The sequence below is a fragment of the Varanus komodoensis genome, unplaced genomic scaffold (genome assembly GCF_004798865.1).
Source record: "Varanus komodoensis strain SLA01 unplaced genomic scaffold, ASM479886v1 scaffold44_3, whole genome shotgun sequence".
In the NCBI taxonomy this organism is placed as follows: domain Eukaryota; kingdom Metazoa; phylum Chordata; class Lepidosauria; order Squamata; family Varanidae; genus Varanus; species Varanus komodoensis.
In genome coordinates, this window is record NW_025336010.1 from 1,459,877 (window position 1) to 1,478,962 (window position 19,086).

Below are 19,086 nucleotides of genomic sequence, written 5' to 3' on the forward strand. Positions count from 1 at the left end.
AAAGATACCCCCGCTTGCACGCCGCGTGCCTGCAGCACAAGCGTGCGTGCGTGCGGAGAGGAGAGGAGAGGAGAGGAGAGCGGGAAGCGCATCATCCCTCGCTGCTGTCGCCCGGCCCGCTGTCGGGCTGGCTGGCTCCTGCCTGCCCTGCTGCACTGGAGGACGGAGCCCGGCTCTCCTTTGCAGGCCTGTCCTGGCCCGCCCTGCCTGTCTCAAAGGCTCTGGGCAGCACGCCTGCCGGCCCGGCCCGGCCCGGCCCACCCTTACCACGGGCCTGATGTAGATCGTTCTCCACGGTGCAGCCCCACCCAGAGCTCGCAATGGGGGCACGGAGCCAGGAATGGCACGCAGCGGGGAGGCGGCGACAAGGGGCGCCTGGGTGGCCTTCCCGTCCGGGGCGGCGCAGGCGGTGGGGTGAGGAAGGCGGCCACTTGCCCTTCGGTCAGCAGCCAGCAGTTGTCCATGGTGCTGCGGCTACTGCGTGGAGGATGCCATCTGTGTGGAAATGAAGGTCTCTATAACGCCCTGCGTGGGCGACAGCACGTGGCCGCCGGAGGAGTCGTCGCTCGGGTAAAGCACCAGGCTGCCGGAGGCGGCTGTGGGGAAGCACGCGCACGTGAGCGGAAGCGTGTCGCTCCCCCACTTCCCCCACCCACACAGACCTGTGGGGGCTGCAGCACTGAGCCTTGACCGGCTTCGCCACCTAAAAGGGACCCCGGTCCATCAGGTGGCGCCCCCATTTCCTCCGTGTGCCCTTCTGACCCAAGAGGTGGCAGGCAGAAGCCTCTTTGGAGAGGCCTGTTGCCAGCCTTGCCAAGGCTGCGGATGCCCCTCTGGAGATGGCACCGGCCCAGGAGCGCCTCTGCTCTAAGAGCAAGGGGTGCTTCCCCCCACCTGAACTCTCCCTGTGCAAACATCATTGATTTGACACAAATTCAAGGGACTTGTTGACCCAGATTTAGTGAACAGAGCCAGGCATGCAGAACCTGCAATCTTCCCAAGATCAGTGGACTTCAGCCCCCATCATCCCCGTTCACTGGCTGTGCTGGCTGAGGCTGAAGGGTGCTGTGCCCCAACAGCAGCAACTGGCAGAGCCCTTATGTATTCAGTTGCTGCAGTTTTCTCCTCAGGTTGACATGACAATTACTGACTTTTAAAAGGATCAAGAACTTCCTTTGGGGATCTCTGCCCAAGGAAGGGTTCCCACGAACACCCAAGAGCCAACGATGCAAAGAGCCAGTAATGCACTGGGGAGAAAAGGCGGCACTCTGGAGCAACAGCTAATGTGGCACGAAGAACAGACTTTCAGCAAATGACTGGATGGCCAATTTGGAGGGGTGGATGCTGCCCCGGGGAGACCTGAATTCAAATGCCCCCGCAGCCGTGGGGCTCACCAGGTTGTCCTTGGACGAGCAAAGGCCATTCAGAGCAGTCCTCGGGATATACCAGGCTAGTTTCAAGTACCTGTCCCCTGAACTGGTTGAAGAAAGGGGCTTGGCTGGCCGGCCGGCTGGCTGAGATCAATAGAAGAGGGTGTGGGTATTTAGGGCCACCAACCCACTTGAGCAGGGAGATTCCCACCCCACCCCACCCCACCCCAAGATTAGACTGACACATTAAGGCGTGAGGAATGGGTGAGACTTGCCCTGCTTGTGGATGGCACTTGAAATAATTGCTCTTCACTTTAGTTCAGCGCAGGGACATGGACTGACTACTGCAAATAGTTTGGGGAATGAACTGATACGGACGTGGCTGCCCTGCCAGGAAACAAAAGCCCCTCCGAGTTACCCGGTAGAAGACTCTGGCAGGGAGAAGCAGCATTGCTCTTCTTACCTGCAGGGCTCGAGGTGAGGCGATGGCTGGGCTGGAGGTGCTGCAGGGCGGCGTCCTGGTTCTGCAAGTGTATGGTGGATGCTGGCGTAGGTGGCGTGTCCATCCCTGGCTCCGTGTGGGTCTCTGAGTCTGACGTGAAGACCTGGCAGAAAAAGACACACACGGAAGTTTTGGGGCATGTTAGCAGGTACCTGGGTAGAACAGAATTCTCCTGTTGCAAGGGAGACGCTGATGGATTAAAGGTGAGCCAGACCACAGGACGCTGCACACCCCCAGGTCAGCCAGCAAAGCAGATGGAATCGATAAAACAAAAGGTCAGGTTGCTTACCTGTAACTATGGTTCTTCAAGTGGTTTATTTATTTAAAACATTTCTATGCCGCCCCATTCGCCAAAGCCTCGGGGTTGTCTGCACTCACACATATTCGGGGGCTCTACCTGTGCAGGGCCTCTTCATGAAGATTTCCAAGCTATGCTCGTGCTGGCAGAAACCCTCCCCATCGGCCCCCTGATATATCTAGGGGGGTCCCCTCCCTTTTCCTCAGTTCTTTCAAGACTGACATTGTGGCCTCGGAACCAAGGGGAGGCAAGTGAATGACCGCCCTGTACCAGACGGATCTGGGATTGCGGGGAAGACATGGTACCAACGTTGGCTGGCACCCACACAGGGCGGTGGGTGGGTTGTGTGAATGCACAGGTGTCCATTCGAAGAACGACAGGCACCAGTAAGCCACCCGACTTCCTTCTTCGTGCTCTCCGTGCATCACACCTATGGGTGCCTAGTGAGCTCGCCTCAAGTCAGAGGTGGGCGGGCGCCATCTAAGAGGAGGACCATGGAGAGAACTGCTCTGCCGAAGGAGCAGCCTTGCCTGGCAAGAGGTCCAGTCGGTAGAGCCTGCCGCGGGCCGACGGATGGGGTGGAGGGATGTCTGCCTGCAGCGACGTCGAGGTCGCCACCACCCTGGCCACGGGTGCTCTGGGCCGCTCGGGGAGCAGCAGTCCTGCGAGCCAGCAGGCCAGCGCAATGGCCTCAGCCACCCAAGCACAGGCCGTGGGGAGCTGCCGGGCTGCCTGGGATCCCTCTCCGTAGCATCTCTGGGACTGGCGAAAGGGCTCAGCACGGGACCCGCCAAAGGCACGTGCCCTGGAAACGTCCAGGGCATGCAGGAGAGGGAGGATTCCACTGGGAAGGAGCCCAGCAGAACGGCGTCCTGGCTCGGGTGAATTGGCGACGCCCCCTAAGGGAGGGAAAGGGCCCCGGAAAGAGGACTGCCCTGTCCTTACGGAAGGCGAGGAATGGTGGATCGATGGGTAGGGCACAAGGCTAACAGGCCTGTCCAGCTGACGGGACGGCCACAAGGAACAGGAGCCTCAGGCCCGTGGGTGTGTGAGAACCTGCCGAGGCCCCAAGAGGCTCCAGCGGGGGGCGGGGGGGAGTGACAGGAGCTGTCGGGCGCGATGCTGCTGTCCTCTGCAGAATTGGCGCGGCAGTGGATGAAAGAAGACTGATCGGGAGACAGAACGGTGCAACGGCTGCCAGGTGCACCTTGACGGGGGATGGTTTCGCTCCTTGGACTACCCAGTATGAAGGAAGTGCAGCCAGAGGATCTGCAGACAGATCAACAGCTTCCTGTCAGGCGAACGTGGCAAGGGCACCCCACTTTGCCGCACACAATCACCTCATAAATGGGCTGGGGGCGCATTCGCAACTGCCCTGACTTTGGCCCGAGGGGCAGCGCCCTGGTTCAGGGGCTGGTCTGCCATGCAGCCAGGCACGCAGTGGGGCTCTCGGGAGGAAGGTCATCCCTTGGTCCTGGGAGATACTGCCTGGCCTGCACGGAAGCTGGAGAAAGCCCTGTGGGACAGGCAGAGGAGGGGCGGGAGCCCAGCCTGCTGGGCCCCCACAGGATGATCTGGGGCAGCAGGTTCCGTCCCTGCAAAGCTTTGCAGCACCCCGTGACGAGCGGGAATGTGAGGAAGAGGTAAAACCGGCCCCGTCCACGGGAGGCAGAGCGCATCTCCTGCTCGGGCCGCAGCAGCCGCGGACTGCACTGCCCCGTGGCAGAGGGCCGTGGGCACGCCCAGCGGCGGAAGCCCCGCACCGTGTGGCTCCCGCTCACTGTCCGCCGTGGGGCACGGCAAGGCCACGGTGGCTGGGTCAAGCACAATGGCGGCGTTGCCCACGGGGACCGGCACTCGCCGGTCCTGAAGGCCGAGCTGGCAAGTGAGCAGGGCTTGCAGCACAGCCAGGCGCTCGAGGCAGTGCATGTGCCCCTTCCTGTCCCGAGCAGTCCACACGTCCTGGGTCCCACAGGTCTCCCAGTGCACCCCCCGTTTGTGAAGGGAGGCGTCGGCCGCCAGTGCAACATCCGGCCCCAGGGGCACGAAGGGGCTGGCCCAGCCCACTCTCACTCCAAGTCTCGCTGCGGCTGGGAGGTGTGCGCCAGCGGTAGCTGGGGCAGAAACGCCCAAGCCTGGCAAACGGGACAGCCCAGCCGGCCACCCCAACGTCCTGGAGCCGGTCGGAAAGTCTGAGGAAAGGGAGGCCAGGGCCGCCAGTCGGTGGCACCAGCGCACAGAATCGGCTGAGACGGAGGACGGGCAGACCTGTCCTGACTGAGACAGGCAGAGGGTCAAGGAGGTTGCAGGTGAGGCAAGCCCCGTCAAGAAGCTTGCTCCTGGGCAAAGCGACAGACGGCCAGTCATCAAGGCAGAGCCCTTGCCTGGAGGTGGGAACAGGCAGCCACCATGCTTGGGGGCAGTACATAGTCCGAATGTTAGCACTAAGAACTGGTATGTCTCCGAGCTGATTTGGAAATAGAGGAAATGTTTGTGTGCTTGCCAAATTGTAAAATGAAAATAGGCACCTTACACATCTGTCAAGGTGAACTAGTCTGCTTGGTGCAGCAGAGGTGGAATGTTTGGCAGGAATGTCATCCAGAGCTTCTTTGGTGGAATAAAGAAGTTGACGTCTTTGAGACTGAGGCTGGGTGTGAACCATCCTCCTCCTCTGGGCCTGTAAAGTACTGAGAGTAGGAACCATAATGAGGATCAGAAAGGGGCCCGGGTTGAGGAGCCGATGGGGGCCAGTGTCGCTGACCGCACGAACCCAGGAGGTGGTACAGTCTCCAACTCAATCCTGTATCTACTCTCCACTACGAAGAGTGCCCACCTATCTAATGTTACGCTTCCCAAGCAGGAAGAGGGGTGAAGAGACATCCATCGGGGGGCAGGCTGGCTGTACACTGCACTAGTCCGTGCCACCCCTTGTTGGTGTCCCGTCTCCTTTTCTACTGGAACCGAGAGGCGGTGTCCCTCCTTACTTGGGTGGTTGGCTGCTGGCGAGTGGGGTGAGAGTACTGGCCCCTGGATGGAGAGCAGGATGAAGGCCCTCCCGTCGAAAGATAAGTCCTCTAGCCAAGACTGGGTTTTTTGGGACAGGCTCACTGCCCAGAGCCAGGCATGGCACTGGACCTCCACCACACCAACCACAGTCACAACTGACAGGGTGATGGGCTATGTTAATCTGCAGCCTTGAAAGATAGAGGGCCTTGGACTGGAATACCCAAGCGAGATCTCGATATTCTCTGGGAGCTGCTGCACGAGGGATCCCATCGTCTCCCAAAGATGATCCGATCCCAGGTCATGATTGCCTCGTATTTTGAGATGTGAAGGTCCAGGGCTGCTGAGGCAAAGATCCAGCGCACCTTCGACTCCAGCCCATGTTCCTCTTCATTGGCCAGTGCTGAGTGTTCTCTCTGGGAGCATCCTGGGCCAACACCACAGTGGCCCCTGATGACACAGTGCCTGTCAACATCAGGGTGTGGGCAGGTGACAAAGGGACACGAGCACGAGGACCCAGGCAATCAGGGAGGAGTCCAAAGCCCAACGCAAATCGTAGCAAGCAGTCCGAGGGCAGTGCCAGGCAAGTCCAGCCCAAGAGGCAACAGTGCGGTCAAGCAAGCCCGGGGTCGGGAAGCCAGGTGGGGCCCAGGAGCAGGCTCCAGGGACAGGAGCAAGGTCCACCTCGCAGCAACCAAAGGGCACTGCAGCAAGTCTCAAAGCCTCTGTTGCCAAGGCAGCTTCTGAAGGAAGAGCCAGTCCTCAGATCGCTCGCCTCCTAGGAGAAGCTCATGCGAGCCTGCAGCAGACTGTAGCAGCGGTCCTGCAACTCCCAGGGTTGCTGTTCTGGTGGCTGGCCAGCAGATGGAGCCCCGGAGCTGCCTCAGATCCTGACAGTACCCCATGATCTGCTGATGAGCGATCTGGTAAAAAGCGGGCTAAATAGAACAGCTGTTAGGTGGGTCCACAGGTGCCCACAGAATCAGACTTAAAGGGTGCCCATCAACAGCACCCTCTCAGACTGGGGAGAGACAGCAGGTGAGATGCCACAGAGTTCTGTCCTGGGCCCAGTGCTGAATGATAAAGATAAGGAACTACAGAGAAAGATAATTAAACTTGCAGAGGACACAGAACTAAGAGGCACAGCCAACACCATGGAAGACAGACAAAAGAACCAGGGTGATCATAGGTTAGGACACTGGGCTGGGAATAACAGAGTAAAATTCAACAGGGACAAATGCCAAGTCCTCCACCTAAGAAATCAAATGCATCATTACACGATGGGGAACACTTGGTTGAACAATACTGAAAATGAGATGGATCTTGGAGTTGTTGTAGATCCCAAGCTAAACATGAGCCAAAAATGTGATGTAGCTGCAAAAAGAGCAATAATGCAGCTATTTTAGGCTGCATTAATGGTAGTATTACTTCTAAATCATGTGAAGTACTAGTTCTCCTCTACTCAGCACTGGTTAGACCTCACCGGGAGTACTGTGTCCAATTCTGGGCACCAAAGTTTCTAAGAATTTCCAAAAGGATGTAGAGGAGAGCAACAAGGATGATCCAGGCACTAGAACCTATGCCCTATGAGGAAAGATTGAGTGAACTGGGCATGTACGGCCTCGAGAAGACAAGACTGAGGGGTGATAAGACAGCACTTTACAAGTACCTGAAAGGCTGTCACAAAGAGGAAGGACAGAATCTCCTCTCGATCATCCCAGAGTACAGGACACAGCATAATGGGCTGAAGTTACAGGAGGCCAGATTCTGGCTAGATACCAGGAAAAATTTTCCTGACTGTCAGAGCAGTATGACAATGGACCCGATCCGGGCTCTCCCACACTAGAGGCATCCAAGAAGTGGCTGAACAGTCATCTCAGTGGGTGGTGCAGCTTAGTGTCCTGCACTAGGAGGGTGTTGAACCCAGTGGCCTTCTCCTTACAACTCTAATATTCTGAGGTTCTATTGCCAGATTTGGCCTGGGGTGCTGCAACAAAAACCAGACTGCACATCCTTGGACCCAGTACGTGTCTTCCAGATGCTTGGATGTTGGATGCAGCTGCACTGGTGTCTTCCAAGCCTGCTTCATATAACTCAGGAGAGTGGTGGGCAACGGGATCAGGACGGGCACCGCGCGCTTCATCCAAACAGCTTCACGTACCGGATCCACAGGCTTCTCTGAATGTTGCTAAATCACCAGACTGAGGGGAGGAGGATCCCTAAGAACACCAACCACCCAGAGGATTTGTTCCAAAAAAGTCCCAGGTCTTTGGAGGGGGATCCCAGTTCTTCCGCCTTGAGGACTTCTTCTGGCAAGGAGGTCACAGGATGGCTGAGCGGAGTGGTTTCTGAGTCCGAGACACAGCCTTCAGGGGCCGAGGGAGTCAGGCTGCAGTGGCCAAGCAGCTGGCAGGTGGCTGGCGATGGAGGGTGGGACAGCGCTGCTGGCGTGCTGCCTCGCCCTTCCCCTTAGCAGCCTGGAGAGTCACAACGACAACTTCACTGGCCGGAGAAGCTGCACTCCTCCCGGACCGGTCGACAAGGCACTGGGGTCAGCCAGGGGGGCCCTCCACCCCATGTGGCGAGCAGGGATCTGCAGCGCTCGCGTGGGAGCCGATCAGAGGCTCCAGATAGCGCTGGAGAACAGGCACGGGCCCTTCGCGAAGGAATGGCAGCAGCCAGACAAGGGGGCAGCAGGGGCGTCCCACAGCGTGGAGATGGGGACAGCACCCTGCTCAGTGAAGCCTTGGAGTGGAGGCGAGGAGGGTGCGCAGCAGCGAGCCTCGGACCCCGCCCTCCACAGCCGATGGGCTCCATGGTCAGGACAGCACAGATGCCCTCAGCTCCAGTCCCCAGGCAAGCACACTTGACACCAGGGGAAAGGGGTGTCCAGGTCGCTTGGCCTCCACACGTCTGCCGTTTTCTTGACCTTCTTGGCCAGCGTCTGAACTCAGCAGGCCTCGTCTGATCGCCCGAGCAGAGGCATGACCAGAGGAGCTCCCGCCACTGCTGCTGGTGGCCATGATGTAGCTGCAGCCCCAGTAGCAGGCGGGCGGCCCCTCTGCATGGCTGCAGCTGAGTCGGCAGCCTGGAGCGCGCAGCCCCAAGCCTCACCCGGCAGACCTCCCACAAGGCTCTTCTGTGCTTACTTAGCGAAGGCCCGGCGAGGGGACGGGCCTCTATGACGTGCCCCTCCCCAAGGTGGGAGCGGCACAGAGGGCCTGTCTGTGGAGGCAGGCTGCTCCCACAGCCCTCACTCTTCCAAAAGGGCGCCGTGAGCACCTTCAAGGGACAAAGGAGAGGAAAAGGGAAAATGGAGTGATGAAGCTTTGGGTGTGAGAGAGAACAACAACAGGGGGTTTTTTAAGGGTGGCTTAGGGTAGAAGTGAGGCAGAGATAGTCCAAGAAGGAACCTCAAATGCAAGAGAGACTAGCAAAAGAACAAATTACCCACAGAAAGTTCCAAGTCAGCCACAATGGAACTGAAAAGGGGGTGGGATGAGAGGGATTCCCAGAAGAATGGGTTAATCTTCCCCACAGAAGGCCCTGTGCAGGCATGGAGCCCGTCTGTCTGTCCATCTGTGGCACGGAGAACATGAGGGAGAACTCCAGGAACAGCCCCAGAGCCTCCTGCACGCGCCTCCACAAAACCAACGGAGGGTGGTCTGGAGGTGCTTCGTGTCCGGAGGGAACCTGCAGGGGGGGTCCCCCCAGAAGGTCACCCGCCGGTGCAGCTGCCTGGCTAAGCTCAAGTGGGAAACCAGAGGGGAGTTGGGTGGCAATGCACAGCAAACCAGCCGGGGGGGGGGGGCAGCAGCATGCAGGGCCCCCACAGCTGCTTCCCAGATCGCGTTGACTCATAGAAAATGCATCGGGAGAGTGAGCCCTAGCTGACTTAGCAGGATATTCTGCTGACTTCTGTCACAGCATTGTTCAATCTGGCACCTTCCAGATGTGTTAGATGGCAAGTCCCATCATCTCTATCCCATGCCACCATTACGCATGCTTGCTGGGGGTGATGGGGGCTGCGGTCCAGCACAGCTGAAGGGCACTGGGTTGGGGGAAACCTATTCTGTTGCTCAACTACGATTGCGAATCTATACCCCAGCATTTCCTGCACAGCTAGTTTTCTGCCGAGTTGGCTGCCTTTTCAACCTGCCTGCCCCCTCCTGAAAATACCTGAGAAACCCGCAAAGGCTGCTAAAGACCTTGTCCCAGCATCGCTCAATCATCTCGCCTTTCGTTGCCTCCCTCTTACCTGCTTGGTCGGGGTCAAGCTGGCCAAAGTGCCCAGGTTTGATGTGTCTGCTATCACCATGGTCTGCGGCAGAAGGCTGGCGTGGGCGTACTGAGCCGCCTCTGGCTTGTGGCTGTAGAGAGCTAGGTGGGGGTGCAAAGAAACAGTGGAGATTCTCTGTCACAAATGCAAACTAGTAGTAGAACAATTAGATCCTTAGGAAAATAACTGTTGTGGTTGATAAAGCGGAATTCCAGATGTCTACATAGAACATACTTACTTGAAATCATGAGAAAAAATTAGCATCATTGGGGAGGATCGCTCCCATAAGTGAAGGCAATTCCCCCAAATCCTTATAACTATTTCAAACCTTAACTATTTTCTTATCAACAAAATATTTGAAGAAATGGCAGGTCTGCCCTATAGAGTTCTAATTGGGGAGGATCGCTCCCATAAGTGAAGGCAATTCCCCCAAATCCTTATAACTATTTCAAACCTTAACTATTTTCTTATCAACAAAATATTTGAAGAAATGGCAGGTCTGCCCTGTAGAGTTCTAATACAAGAGGGCACAAGCACAGTGTCTCCACAAACACTTTCTAAGTACAAACTCTTTCTAGTTTTAGTTAGTAAGGTGGGGAGGCAGAGGAGAGCGCCGCCATGGATGCGAAAAGAGGTGGTTAGAGGGATTAGACGAAAGAGGAACCTCCATAGGAAATGGGTACTGGGGCAAATAGACAAAAGGATATACCGGGAGAAGAAACCCCATTGCAGAAGGATTCTTTGCAAGGCTAAGGCTGATTACGAGCTGAGACTTGCCAAGAATATCAAGAGCAGCAAAAAGGGCTTCTTTCAGCATGTAAATAGGAAGAGGAAGGGGAGACAAGCGGTGGGACCACTAAATGAGGAGGAAGGCGATCCAGTGACTGATATGAGGGAACAGGCACAGATGTTAAATGACTATTTTGCCTCTGTGTTCTCCCGAAAGCAGGACGGGGGAGATCTGCATGGGAGATTAGATGAGGCTGGGGACTTAGGGGCACAGATTAGAGTCACCCCCCCAGAAGTCAAGGGGCTCCTCAGGGCATTGGACATTACAAAGGCGCCAGGCCCTGACGGGTTACACCCAAGAGTATCTAGAGAGTTGGCAGGGTTCTCTCATGCCCACTGGCCTCCATTTTTGAGGCCTCGTGGAGAACAGGTGAGGTTCCAGAGGACTGGAGAGTGGCGTCAGTGGTCCCAATTTTCGAAAAGGGTAGTAGAAGGGACATGGAAATTACAGACCAGTAAGCCTTATGTCCATTGTAGGAAAAACAATGGAAAGGCTCATAATAGAGAGAGATCTAGTGATGCTAGATAGGGAAGGGAGGCTGACAGCCACACAACACGGCTTCCGCAAAAACAGGTCCTGCCAGACAAACCTTGTGGAATTCTATGACAAGGTTTCGAGATGGCTAGATGGAGGGGATGTAGTGGATGTGGTATGCCTGGATTTCAGCAAGGCCTTTGACAAAGTGCCCCATGATATCCTGGTGGAGAAACGGAGGAGTTTTGGGATACACCAACGCACTGTCCAATGGATTAGGGCATGGTTGACTGACTGAAAGCAGAGGGTAACCATTAGTGGGGAATCATCGGGATGGCAGCCAGTGACAAGCAGGGTCCCCCAGGGCTCTGTCCTGGGGCCAATCCTGTTTAATCTTTTCATAAATGACATGCAAGAAGGGGTGAACAGTCTGCTGATCAAATATGCAGATGATACTAAAACTGGATCAGTGGCCACGACTTAGGAGCAGGTACTCCGGATCCAAAAGGATCTGGACAGGCTATGGAAGTGGGCAGGAGACAACAGGATGGTGTTCAATGTGGATAAGTGCAAGGTCTTGCACTTGGGGCATAGGAATAGGTGTTGTAAGTACAGGTTAGGTGACAAATGGCTGGAGAGCAGCACTTGCGAAAAGGACCTCGGGGTGCTGGTTGACTGCAGGCTAAACATGAGTCAGCAGTGTGATGTGGTGGTCAAGAGGGCGAACGCCACCCTTGGTTGCATAGCCAGAAGTGTGGCCTCTAGATCAAGAGAGGTATTACTAGCACTCTATATGACTCTGGTGTGTCCACAACTGGAGTACTGCGCTCAGTTTTGGGCCCCTCATTACAGAAAGGATACAGCCAGGTTAGAGTCAGTGCAGTGTAGGGCCGCAAGGTTGGTGGCCGGTTTGCAGGGGATGGGGTATGAGGCGAGACTGAGGGAACTGGGTCTCTTCAGCCTGGAGGAGACTCAGAGGGGATCTGTTGGTGACATACAGGTATGTGAGGGGGTGTCACACAGAGATAGGTAGAGACCTGTTCTTCCCTGCAGAGGAAGGCAGGATGTGCTCCAACAGAGCAAAGCTCAGGGAACCAAGGTTGCATTTAGATGCCAGGAAGCACTTCCTGACAGTTGGGACCCCGAAAGTGTGGAATGGGCTTCCACAGGAGGTGGGTGAGGCCCCATCAGTGAGGGTGTTCAAAGATGGGCTAGACATGCACATGGTGGGCATGTCGTGAGAGGAGCCGGCTGGAGCTGGGGGTCAGACTGGATGGCCCAGGAGGCCCCTTTTGACTCGCTGTTTCTATGTTTCTGTGTACCATGGACTGGGTGGCTGAGACATTCTGGGCACTGGTACTTTCTATGACTCATTCCACCTTAAGCAAATATCTCCAATTTTAATGAAAAAATTCAAAAATAGCTGGATTAATTTGGAAGCCTGTGAAAAAGGTGTGGCAGAAATTAAAGTTGTGCCATCTAGATAAGAGAGATGGAAAAACCTGAAATTTATTCAACCCCTTTACTCAAGCAGTACTGGAAACTTGGAAGAAATGTTGTCATATACCTACTCCAGCACCATCTCCAATCACCCCTCTCATTCATAGAATCACAGAATATTAGAGTTGGAAGGGGCCTATAAGGCAATCGAGTCCAGTCCCCGGCTCAGCATGTAATCCCAAAAGAAAAAAAAATAAAGTAAAAATGCATGTTTCATTCATTGACAAATTTCAAATCCATCTTTCGACAATCATTGGTCTCCAGCATACACATGAAATTAATTTGGGGACTAGGGGGCCAGGAGGCAGACCAAAGCTGAGCTAGGACAGATAACTGAAGTAACAGTATGAGCCCAGCTGCAGTCAAGTGCACCTTTTAAATCTGGCTCAAGCAGAACAAAGGAAACTTAAGTGAAACTGGCGCAGCAGCTGGAATTTTGCTCAAGTGAAACAGAGTTACAGGAGAGACTCCCTATCCCAGAAATGCTGGGGGGTTCTGTGAACACTGGCACTCATTTGCATGTGTTGTGAGCACGTGCAAGGCTAGTTCCGGGAAAAAGTGCCGTCTCCACTGAGGTCACCTGACCCCCTTTCCCCAGCTGCCTCGGCAGGCGCCCCAGGTGGGGTGTCCCCGCCCAGCTCAGACCTACCGTGGGGAGCCTGGATCTGGGCCATGGTGGCCATGAAAGAGCTCTGGCCGAGGTGGCTCGGGACCTGCTGCATGAGAGGCTGCTGATACGGCGGGTGCAGCTGTTGAGAGAACTGGACCGGCTGCAGTGTGGCGAGGCTGTTCCCCATGCTGTTGATGACGGGGACGCTCTGCGCTTGTGTGGACGCGAGGCCTGGAAGACACACGTCGGGCCAAAAGCACCCTCCCACGGGCAGGGCCCTGGGAGGCCCCCCGCCAACAGCCAGCCGAGGCACCGCTGCGGGCTGAATGGCAGCACGGAGCCTGGCGGCTCTTCCGTGGCCAGGTGCCCACGGAGGCCCTTGGGCGCCTCCCCACTTACCAATGACCAGGGTGGAGGCCCCCGTGTTGGTGAACGCCGGCGTCAGCGCAGACGAGTCCCCCGCGCCGATCGCCATGACGCCAGGCAGGGACGCCATGATGAGGTTCTGTGTCTGTTGGCTCAGCGCGTGCGGGCTTTGCTCCAGGCCCTGCAGGGCGGTCAGGGTGCTCACCGGGGGCAGGGAGCCCCCTGGAAAGGAGATCTGCTCGTGGGAAAGGAAACAAGGAGGTCGGGCTGCTGCTGGGGAAAGCGCAGGCGAGGAAGGATGCTCACGGCAGGAGGCACGCGTGGCACCCGCTGGGTCAGGCCCGGGTGCAGGAAGCCCTGCATGGCAGACACTCCTGCCACGCGACTCTCCCTCCAGCAACTGGCTCCCCTGCTGAGCAGCACAAATCTGCCCGAGGGCACTGGTGCATGCCCGTCCCACTCGCGGGGCTTCGTGGGCAGTTGGCTGGGCACAGCAGGAATGGGGTGCTGGCTGGACACCCCAGCATGACCCAGCAGGCCTCTTCTCCTGGACCTCGTCTTTCAGTTAGCCATCGATACTCCTCTCCTCCATGAATTTGCCCAAGATCCTCCCAAAACCATCCGCACTGGCTGCCGTCAGTGCTTCCCGCGGCAGCGAATGCCAGCGTTTGACTACACACGGAATAAGGACGGACACAATCTGGCAGTGCAAAGCTCAGGGAGCCAGGCTTCAGGTTGGATGCCAGGAAGTACTTCGCACTGAGGATGTGGAATGGGCTTCCATGGTGGGGGGGGGGGCTTCAGGGAAAGACTGGACTCCCACATGTTGGGGGTCACGAGTGGAGCTAGCTGAAGCCAGGGGTCAGACTAGGTGGCCCAGGACACCCCTTCTGATTTGCTGTGTTTCTATGGAGTTCTCTAACCTGTCCTGAACCTCCCGTCACCCAGCTTCTGCGCTCTGGTATGAGGGAGAAAAATGCCTTCCCACACCATGCATAATTTTGAACACCTATGCCATGTTTTCCCTTCCTCGCCTTTTCTCCAAGCCTAACTGTCTCGGATGTTCTAACATTTTTTGTTGCACTTTTCCCAACTCCACAATATCCTCGTTTAGGCATGGCGATCAGAGTCGCAGTTTCCTAAGTGTGGTTGCACTGCAGATGTATGAAAGGGGAGTGCAATCCTGGCAGTTCCAGTTTCCATGCCATTCCCAATTCTGCGTAACGAGGCCGTGCCTTTCCACAGCAGCTGCGCACGCCTCCATCGGGCTGTGCTGCCCTCAGCTAGGCCTTTCTCAGCCAGGGGCCCCCGGCTCAGACCTCATCGGCTGCCCTGAAGCTGAGGTGTTGTTGCTTCACTTACTCTCGCTCGCTCTGAACGGCATTCGCCATTGTGACGCCCGCACTCCCAGCATGGAGGGAGGTCCTTTTGGAGAGCCCCACAACCCGTTTGTTTCACAACCCTAAATAATTTGATGTTATTCGCAAACCTGGGCAATGCACTATTCATTCCTAATTCTAGATCATTCATGAACGGGTTGAAAATCATCAGTCCCAATGTATTTCCCTGCTGACATCCCTTCACTGGGAGAATCCAGTTTATTCCTGTTTCCGTTCTTTAACCAGTTTGTGATATGTAAGGGGACTTTTTCTATGACTTCGCCATTTGCTCAGGAGTCTTTTTTTTGGGGGGGGGGACTTTGTCAAAAGCCTTTTGGAAGTCCAAGTAAACCTTGGTGAGACAGAATGTACTCCATGGAAGCCATGTTGATCCTCCTTCAGTACAGCTTGTCCTTCCTTATACTCGCTAATTTTATGTTTAATAGCATTTTCTACCAATTTTCTTGGAACTGCTCCAACTAGTTCCAAATCCTGATCCTTCTTGTTGCAATCAGTTTACCTAGAACAGACCTTTCCCTAACTGCACTGCTATCTCCTGAAAAACCCCAGGGAGGTTCACCTGGTGGCCTCTGTATATCCTTTTCAGCACCAGGCAAATACCTTTTTATTTCACCAGTATTTCAAATGATAACTTGATTTAAGCGGTGTATTTTAATGTGGTGTGCCTTTTATGCATTTGTAGGTCCTGTTAAGATGCGATAGGATATGCTTTTTATTGTTATTTAAGTGTCTGACATTGTGTTTTTAATGTTTTATATTGTTTTTTACATGCTTTTATTGTCTGTAACCTGCCTAGGGAACCATGTGGCTAATGGGATGGGCCAAAAATATAAATAAATAAATAAAACTCCTGAATCCCTTTTTAAAACTGGTGTTATCTTGATCTCTTGGGCTACTTCATATTTGAGTTCTTTAAATACTCTAACATTGATACCATCTGGCCCCAGAAGTTTATTAATTTTTCAATTTGTCAATAAAGTTGAGAATGTCATCTTTGGTCACCATGATTTCTCTCAGTTCTTTAGACTCCCTTCCTGACAACACCAGCTCAGGCCCAGGTATCTTTGCTGCATCTTCAGAAGTGAAGACGAAGGGAAATAACTGTTTCTCCGGAGTAACATCCAGATCCTCTTAGAGCTCCTCTCACTCCTCTCATCAAGTGCTCCACACACACCCCTGGCTGGTTTACTGCTTCTGATGTATTTAAAAGGTTCTTTATTATCAGCCTTGATGTTGTTAGTTATACACTCTCAAAATGCCCTTCTTGCACTTTGTCTTACCTGCTTGTATCTCCCATGTGCATCTTCTCCTCCGTCTTGCTATCCCAACTGGGGCAAGAGCCTTCTTTTCTCTAATAACTTCCTTGACCTGCTCCTTAAGGAGGCTGGTAACTGCCTCAAAGGGTTCAGGTAAGTTTGGATGTGGTGCCTCAGTGATTTTTACAAATTTGCAGGATAGATTATTATCTCATTTTGTTTGTGTGCAAACTAAGTGTAGGGAACGGAGCGGCTTGCTGAATGCCGCTACGTTAACAGACTGGGCCCATTCCTAGCCAGGAACCTCCCAGGTCCATGCCGACACCTTTTCCCACTGGACCGGACCGGACCAGCCCATCCCAAACTGGTACCCCCCCAGCTGTGTTGAAGGGCAGCACCCAACTTCTTCCAGCAGTCACACTGGCTCAGGGGTGGTGGGAACTGCTGTCCAGCTGGAGGGCACCAGGCCGACAAACAGTGTGATACCTCCCAGCGTGCACAGGAATGCTGGGTGCTCCCTGGTGAGCGAGTCTGTCTCCAGCACCATGCATAAAGCGAGGCTGCTAACAACCCCTCTCCCTGGGCTGTTGTGAGACAGGGCACAACCCACAGAGCGTCAAGCACCCCGCACACCCAAAAGCCTAGAGGCGGAGGAGAACCGCTTGGCCTGCTGCTGGGCAGGCACCTCTTCTGCAGCCTGGTGTGGCTGTAAGTTTTCTTCCTGTTTTGAAAGAACTTAAGGCTTCACTCCTAGGTGATGCTGAGAATTCAGCAGGCTCTTCTCTCCAACCTTCCAGTAGTGCCAAGGTCAGGCTGGGCTGCACTCACCAGTTTTGCTTCTGGGGCAGCACCGGCGCTGGCTGAGCACAGCCCAGGGGAAGAGACCTGGTGCAGGATGGTCTGTGTGGTCGCCGTGGAATTGCCTCCCCCGTGCTGGCTGCCGTTCGAGGAGTCCGCCTCACTGACGGGCTGCTGGCTGTACCTCAAGCCGGAATCAGGAAAGGGTAGGCTCTGCTGCTGCTGCTGCTGCAGGCCCGGCTGCTCTGGAGCAGAGAGAAGAGCACAGCGGCCGGAAGTCTCCCTGGGAACTTTGCTCAGCGCGGCCGCAGGCTCTGCAAGAGGCTCAGGGGCACTGAGGCCGAGGGCTTTCTCCATCCGGGAACGAAGCGGCGGTCTTTGGCGGGGCCCAGCAGGGCACAAACCGAGCCTAGCCTTGCTTAACCTGGCACTGAGCCTGCCCCACCGCCTTCAGCAATGCTCCGGCACCGCGCGCAGCCGAGGGTGCCCCGCGGGGCCGGCAGCCGCGTCCAGCAGCGTACGCGCCGCCGTACGCCGGGCCTTCGTGCTGGCTCGCCTGGGGAGAGGAGCCGGGAGGTCTGGCTTGGACGCCCTGCGAGAGAAGCGCGGGACAGCGCCCCCGCTTGCAGGCCGAGGCTGTCGGGTGCCCAGGCTCGCCGCGGGGTTGACGCGGCTGCCCCGCGCGCCGCACAGCCCCGCTCCACGGCCTGCGCACCGCGAGGGAGCACGGGGCGCGCGAGCCGCGGGAAAGCCGGGGCGGGCGCTCCGCGCGAGGCGCGCTGCGCGGCAGTTCCCGGGCTTGGCCTTCCTCAGCGCACGCTCGCCAGGGGGCCTGGGCGGTTCTCCTGCCTTGCCGGTGGCCGCGCCGTGCTGCGTCCGCCTCGCAAGGAGGCGCGGCGGGACGGCGCGGGCCGCGAAGACGCACGCGGCTATTGCGGAGCACCGCGCCAGCATCCGGCCTTTGCTGCCGCGAAGAACCGCCAAGCCGGCTGGAAAACCCGCGAGGTGCCCGGGGGCGGGGGCGGGGCCGGGGCGACGGGAGTCCGCGCGCGCGGAGGCGGCGGAGCAGGCCCTGCTGCACGCGGGGCTCTCCCGATGGCTTTCGCGCCGCGCCGCGACTCACCGTGCGCCTTGCCGGGCGAGAGCGGCGCCGCTGCCTGCAGCGAGGACGAGGCGTGGGGCGCCAGGGCGGGGGCGGCACCCGCCGGCGGCCCGCCGTAGCTGTCCATGGCCAGCTTGTGCCGGAAGGCCTCCTCCTTGCGCCGGTTGGCGAACCAGTTGTACACGCGCACCTCGGTGACCAGGTTCGAGCCCAGGCCCTGCGCCTGCGAGGGGGAGACGCCGCGCTGGATGCACTCCGCCCTGCCGAGAGAGCCGCGGCGCGGGTCAGGCGCGGGCGCATCCTTCGCGGCGGGAGAGGGCTCGGGGCCCCCGCCCGAGAAGGGGCGGAAGGGCTGGCGCGGCCCTCGGGTAGAGGGCCGGGCGTGGCGGGCCCTCCTGGGAACACCCGTGCGGGCGCTGCATTGGACGGGGCACCTGCGCCAGGGCCAGCGGCCACCCGCACAGGAGGCCCTAAACCGCGGCTGCGACTGCCTCCCACTGCCGCTGCCTCAGCCTGCCGGTATTTCAAGGCATGTACCGACATCAGACTCCTTCGTGGATCACTGCCTTGCCCTGGAGAAGGGGCTTGCGTAGCTCAATGAAGCTCTGAGCTGTGCTGTGCAGGGCCACCCAAGACGGACAGGTCATAGCAGAGAGCTCTGACAAAACGTGAGCCACTGGAGAAGGAAATGGCAACCCACTCCAGTACCCTTGCCATGAAAACCCCATGGACAGTTCTAAAGGGCAAAACGATTCAGGTCAGAAGGTGTCCACTGTGCTACTGGGGAAGAGCAGAGGGCTAGTACTAGTAGCGCCAGAAAGAATGAAGCGGCTGGGTCAAAGCCGAAAGGACACTCAGTTGCAGATGTATCTGGTGGTGAAAGGAGAGTCCAATGCTGCAAAGATCTATACTCCATAGGAACCTGGTATGTAAGATTCATGAATCAAGGCAAGCTGGATGTGGTCAAACGAGATGACAAGACTGAACATCGACATCTGAAGAATAAGTGAACTAAATTGGACAGGTATGGGTGAATTTAATTCAGATGACCATCAGGTATATTACTGCGAGCAAGAATCCCTCAGCAGAAATGGAGTAGCCTTCATAGTCAATAAAAGAGTAGGAAAAGCAGTACTGGGATACAATCTCCAAAATGACAAAAGGATCTCAGTTCGAATCCAAGGCAAACCATTCAACATCACAATAGTCCAAGTCTATGCCCCAACCACTGGTGCTGAAGAGGCTGAATTTGACTGGTTCCATGAAGGCCTGCAACACCTTCTAGAATTAACACCAAAAAATGATGTCCTTATCATCATGGGGGATTGCAATGCTAAA

The 19,086-nt window shown here is 56.3% G+C and overlaps 1 protein-coding gene across 1 annotated transcript in view; it reads right to left on the bottom strand.

Annotated features, from left to right (window-relative positions):
* Positions 1-297: 297 nt before the first annotated feature.
* Positions 298-19,086, bottom strand: part of HNF1A (HNF1 homeobox A) — a 27,557-nt gene continuing 8,768 nt past the window's right edge. Inside the window, exons 2-8 of the mRNA XM_044444182.1 lie at positions 17,770-18,008; positions 16,677-16,891; positions 13,226-13,427; positions 12,866-13,057; positions 9,432-9,553; positions 1,834-1,975; positions 298-596 (exon numbers count right to left, since the gene is read on the bottom strand). Coding sequence (XP_044300117.1) covers positions 475-596; positions 1,834-1,975; positions 9,432-9,553; positions 12,866-13,057; positions 13,226-13,427; positions 16,677-16,891; positions 17,770-18,008 — 1,234 coding nt within the window. The 3' untranslated portion in view covers positions 298-474. The remainder of the gene's footprint in view (positions 597-1,833; positions 1,976-9,431; positions 9,554-12,865; positions 13,058-13,225; positions 13,428-16,676; positions 16,892-17,769; positions 18,009-19,086) is intronic.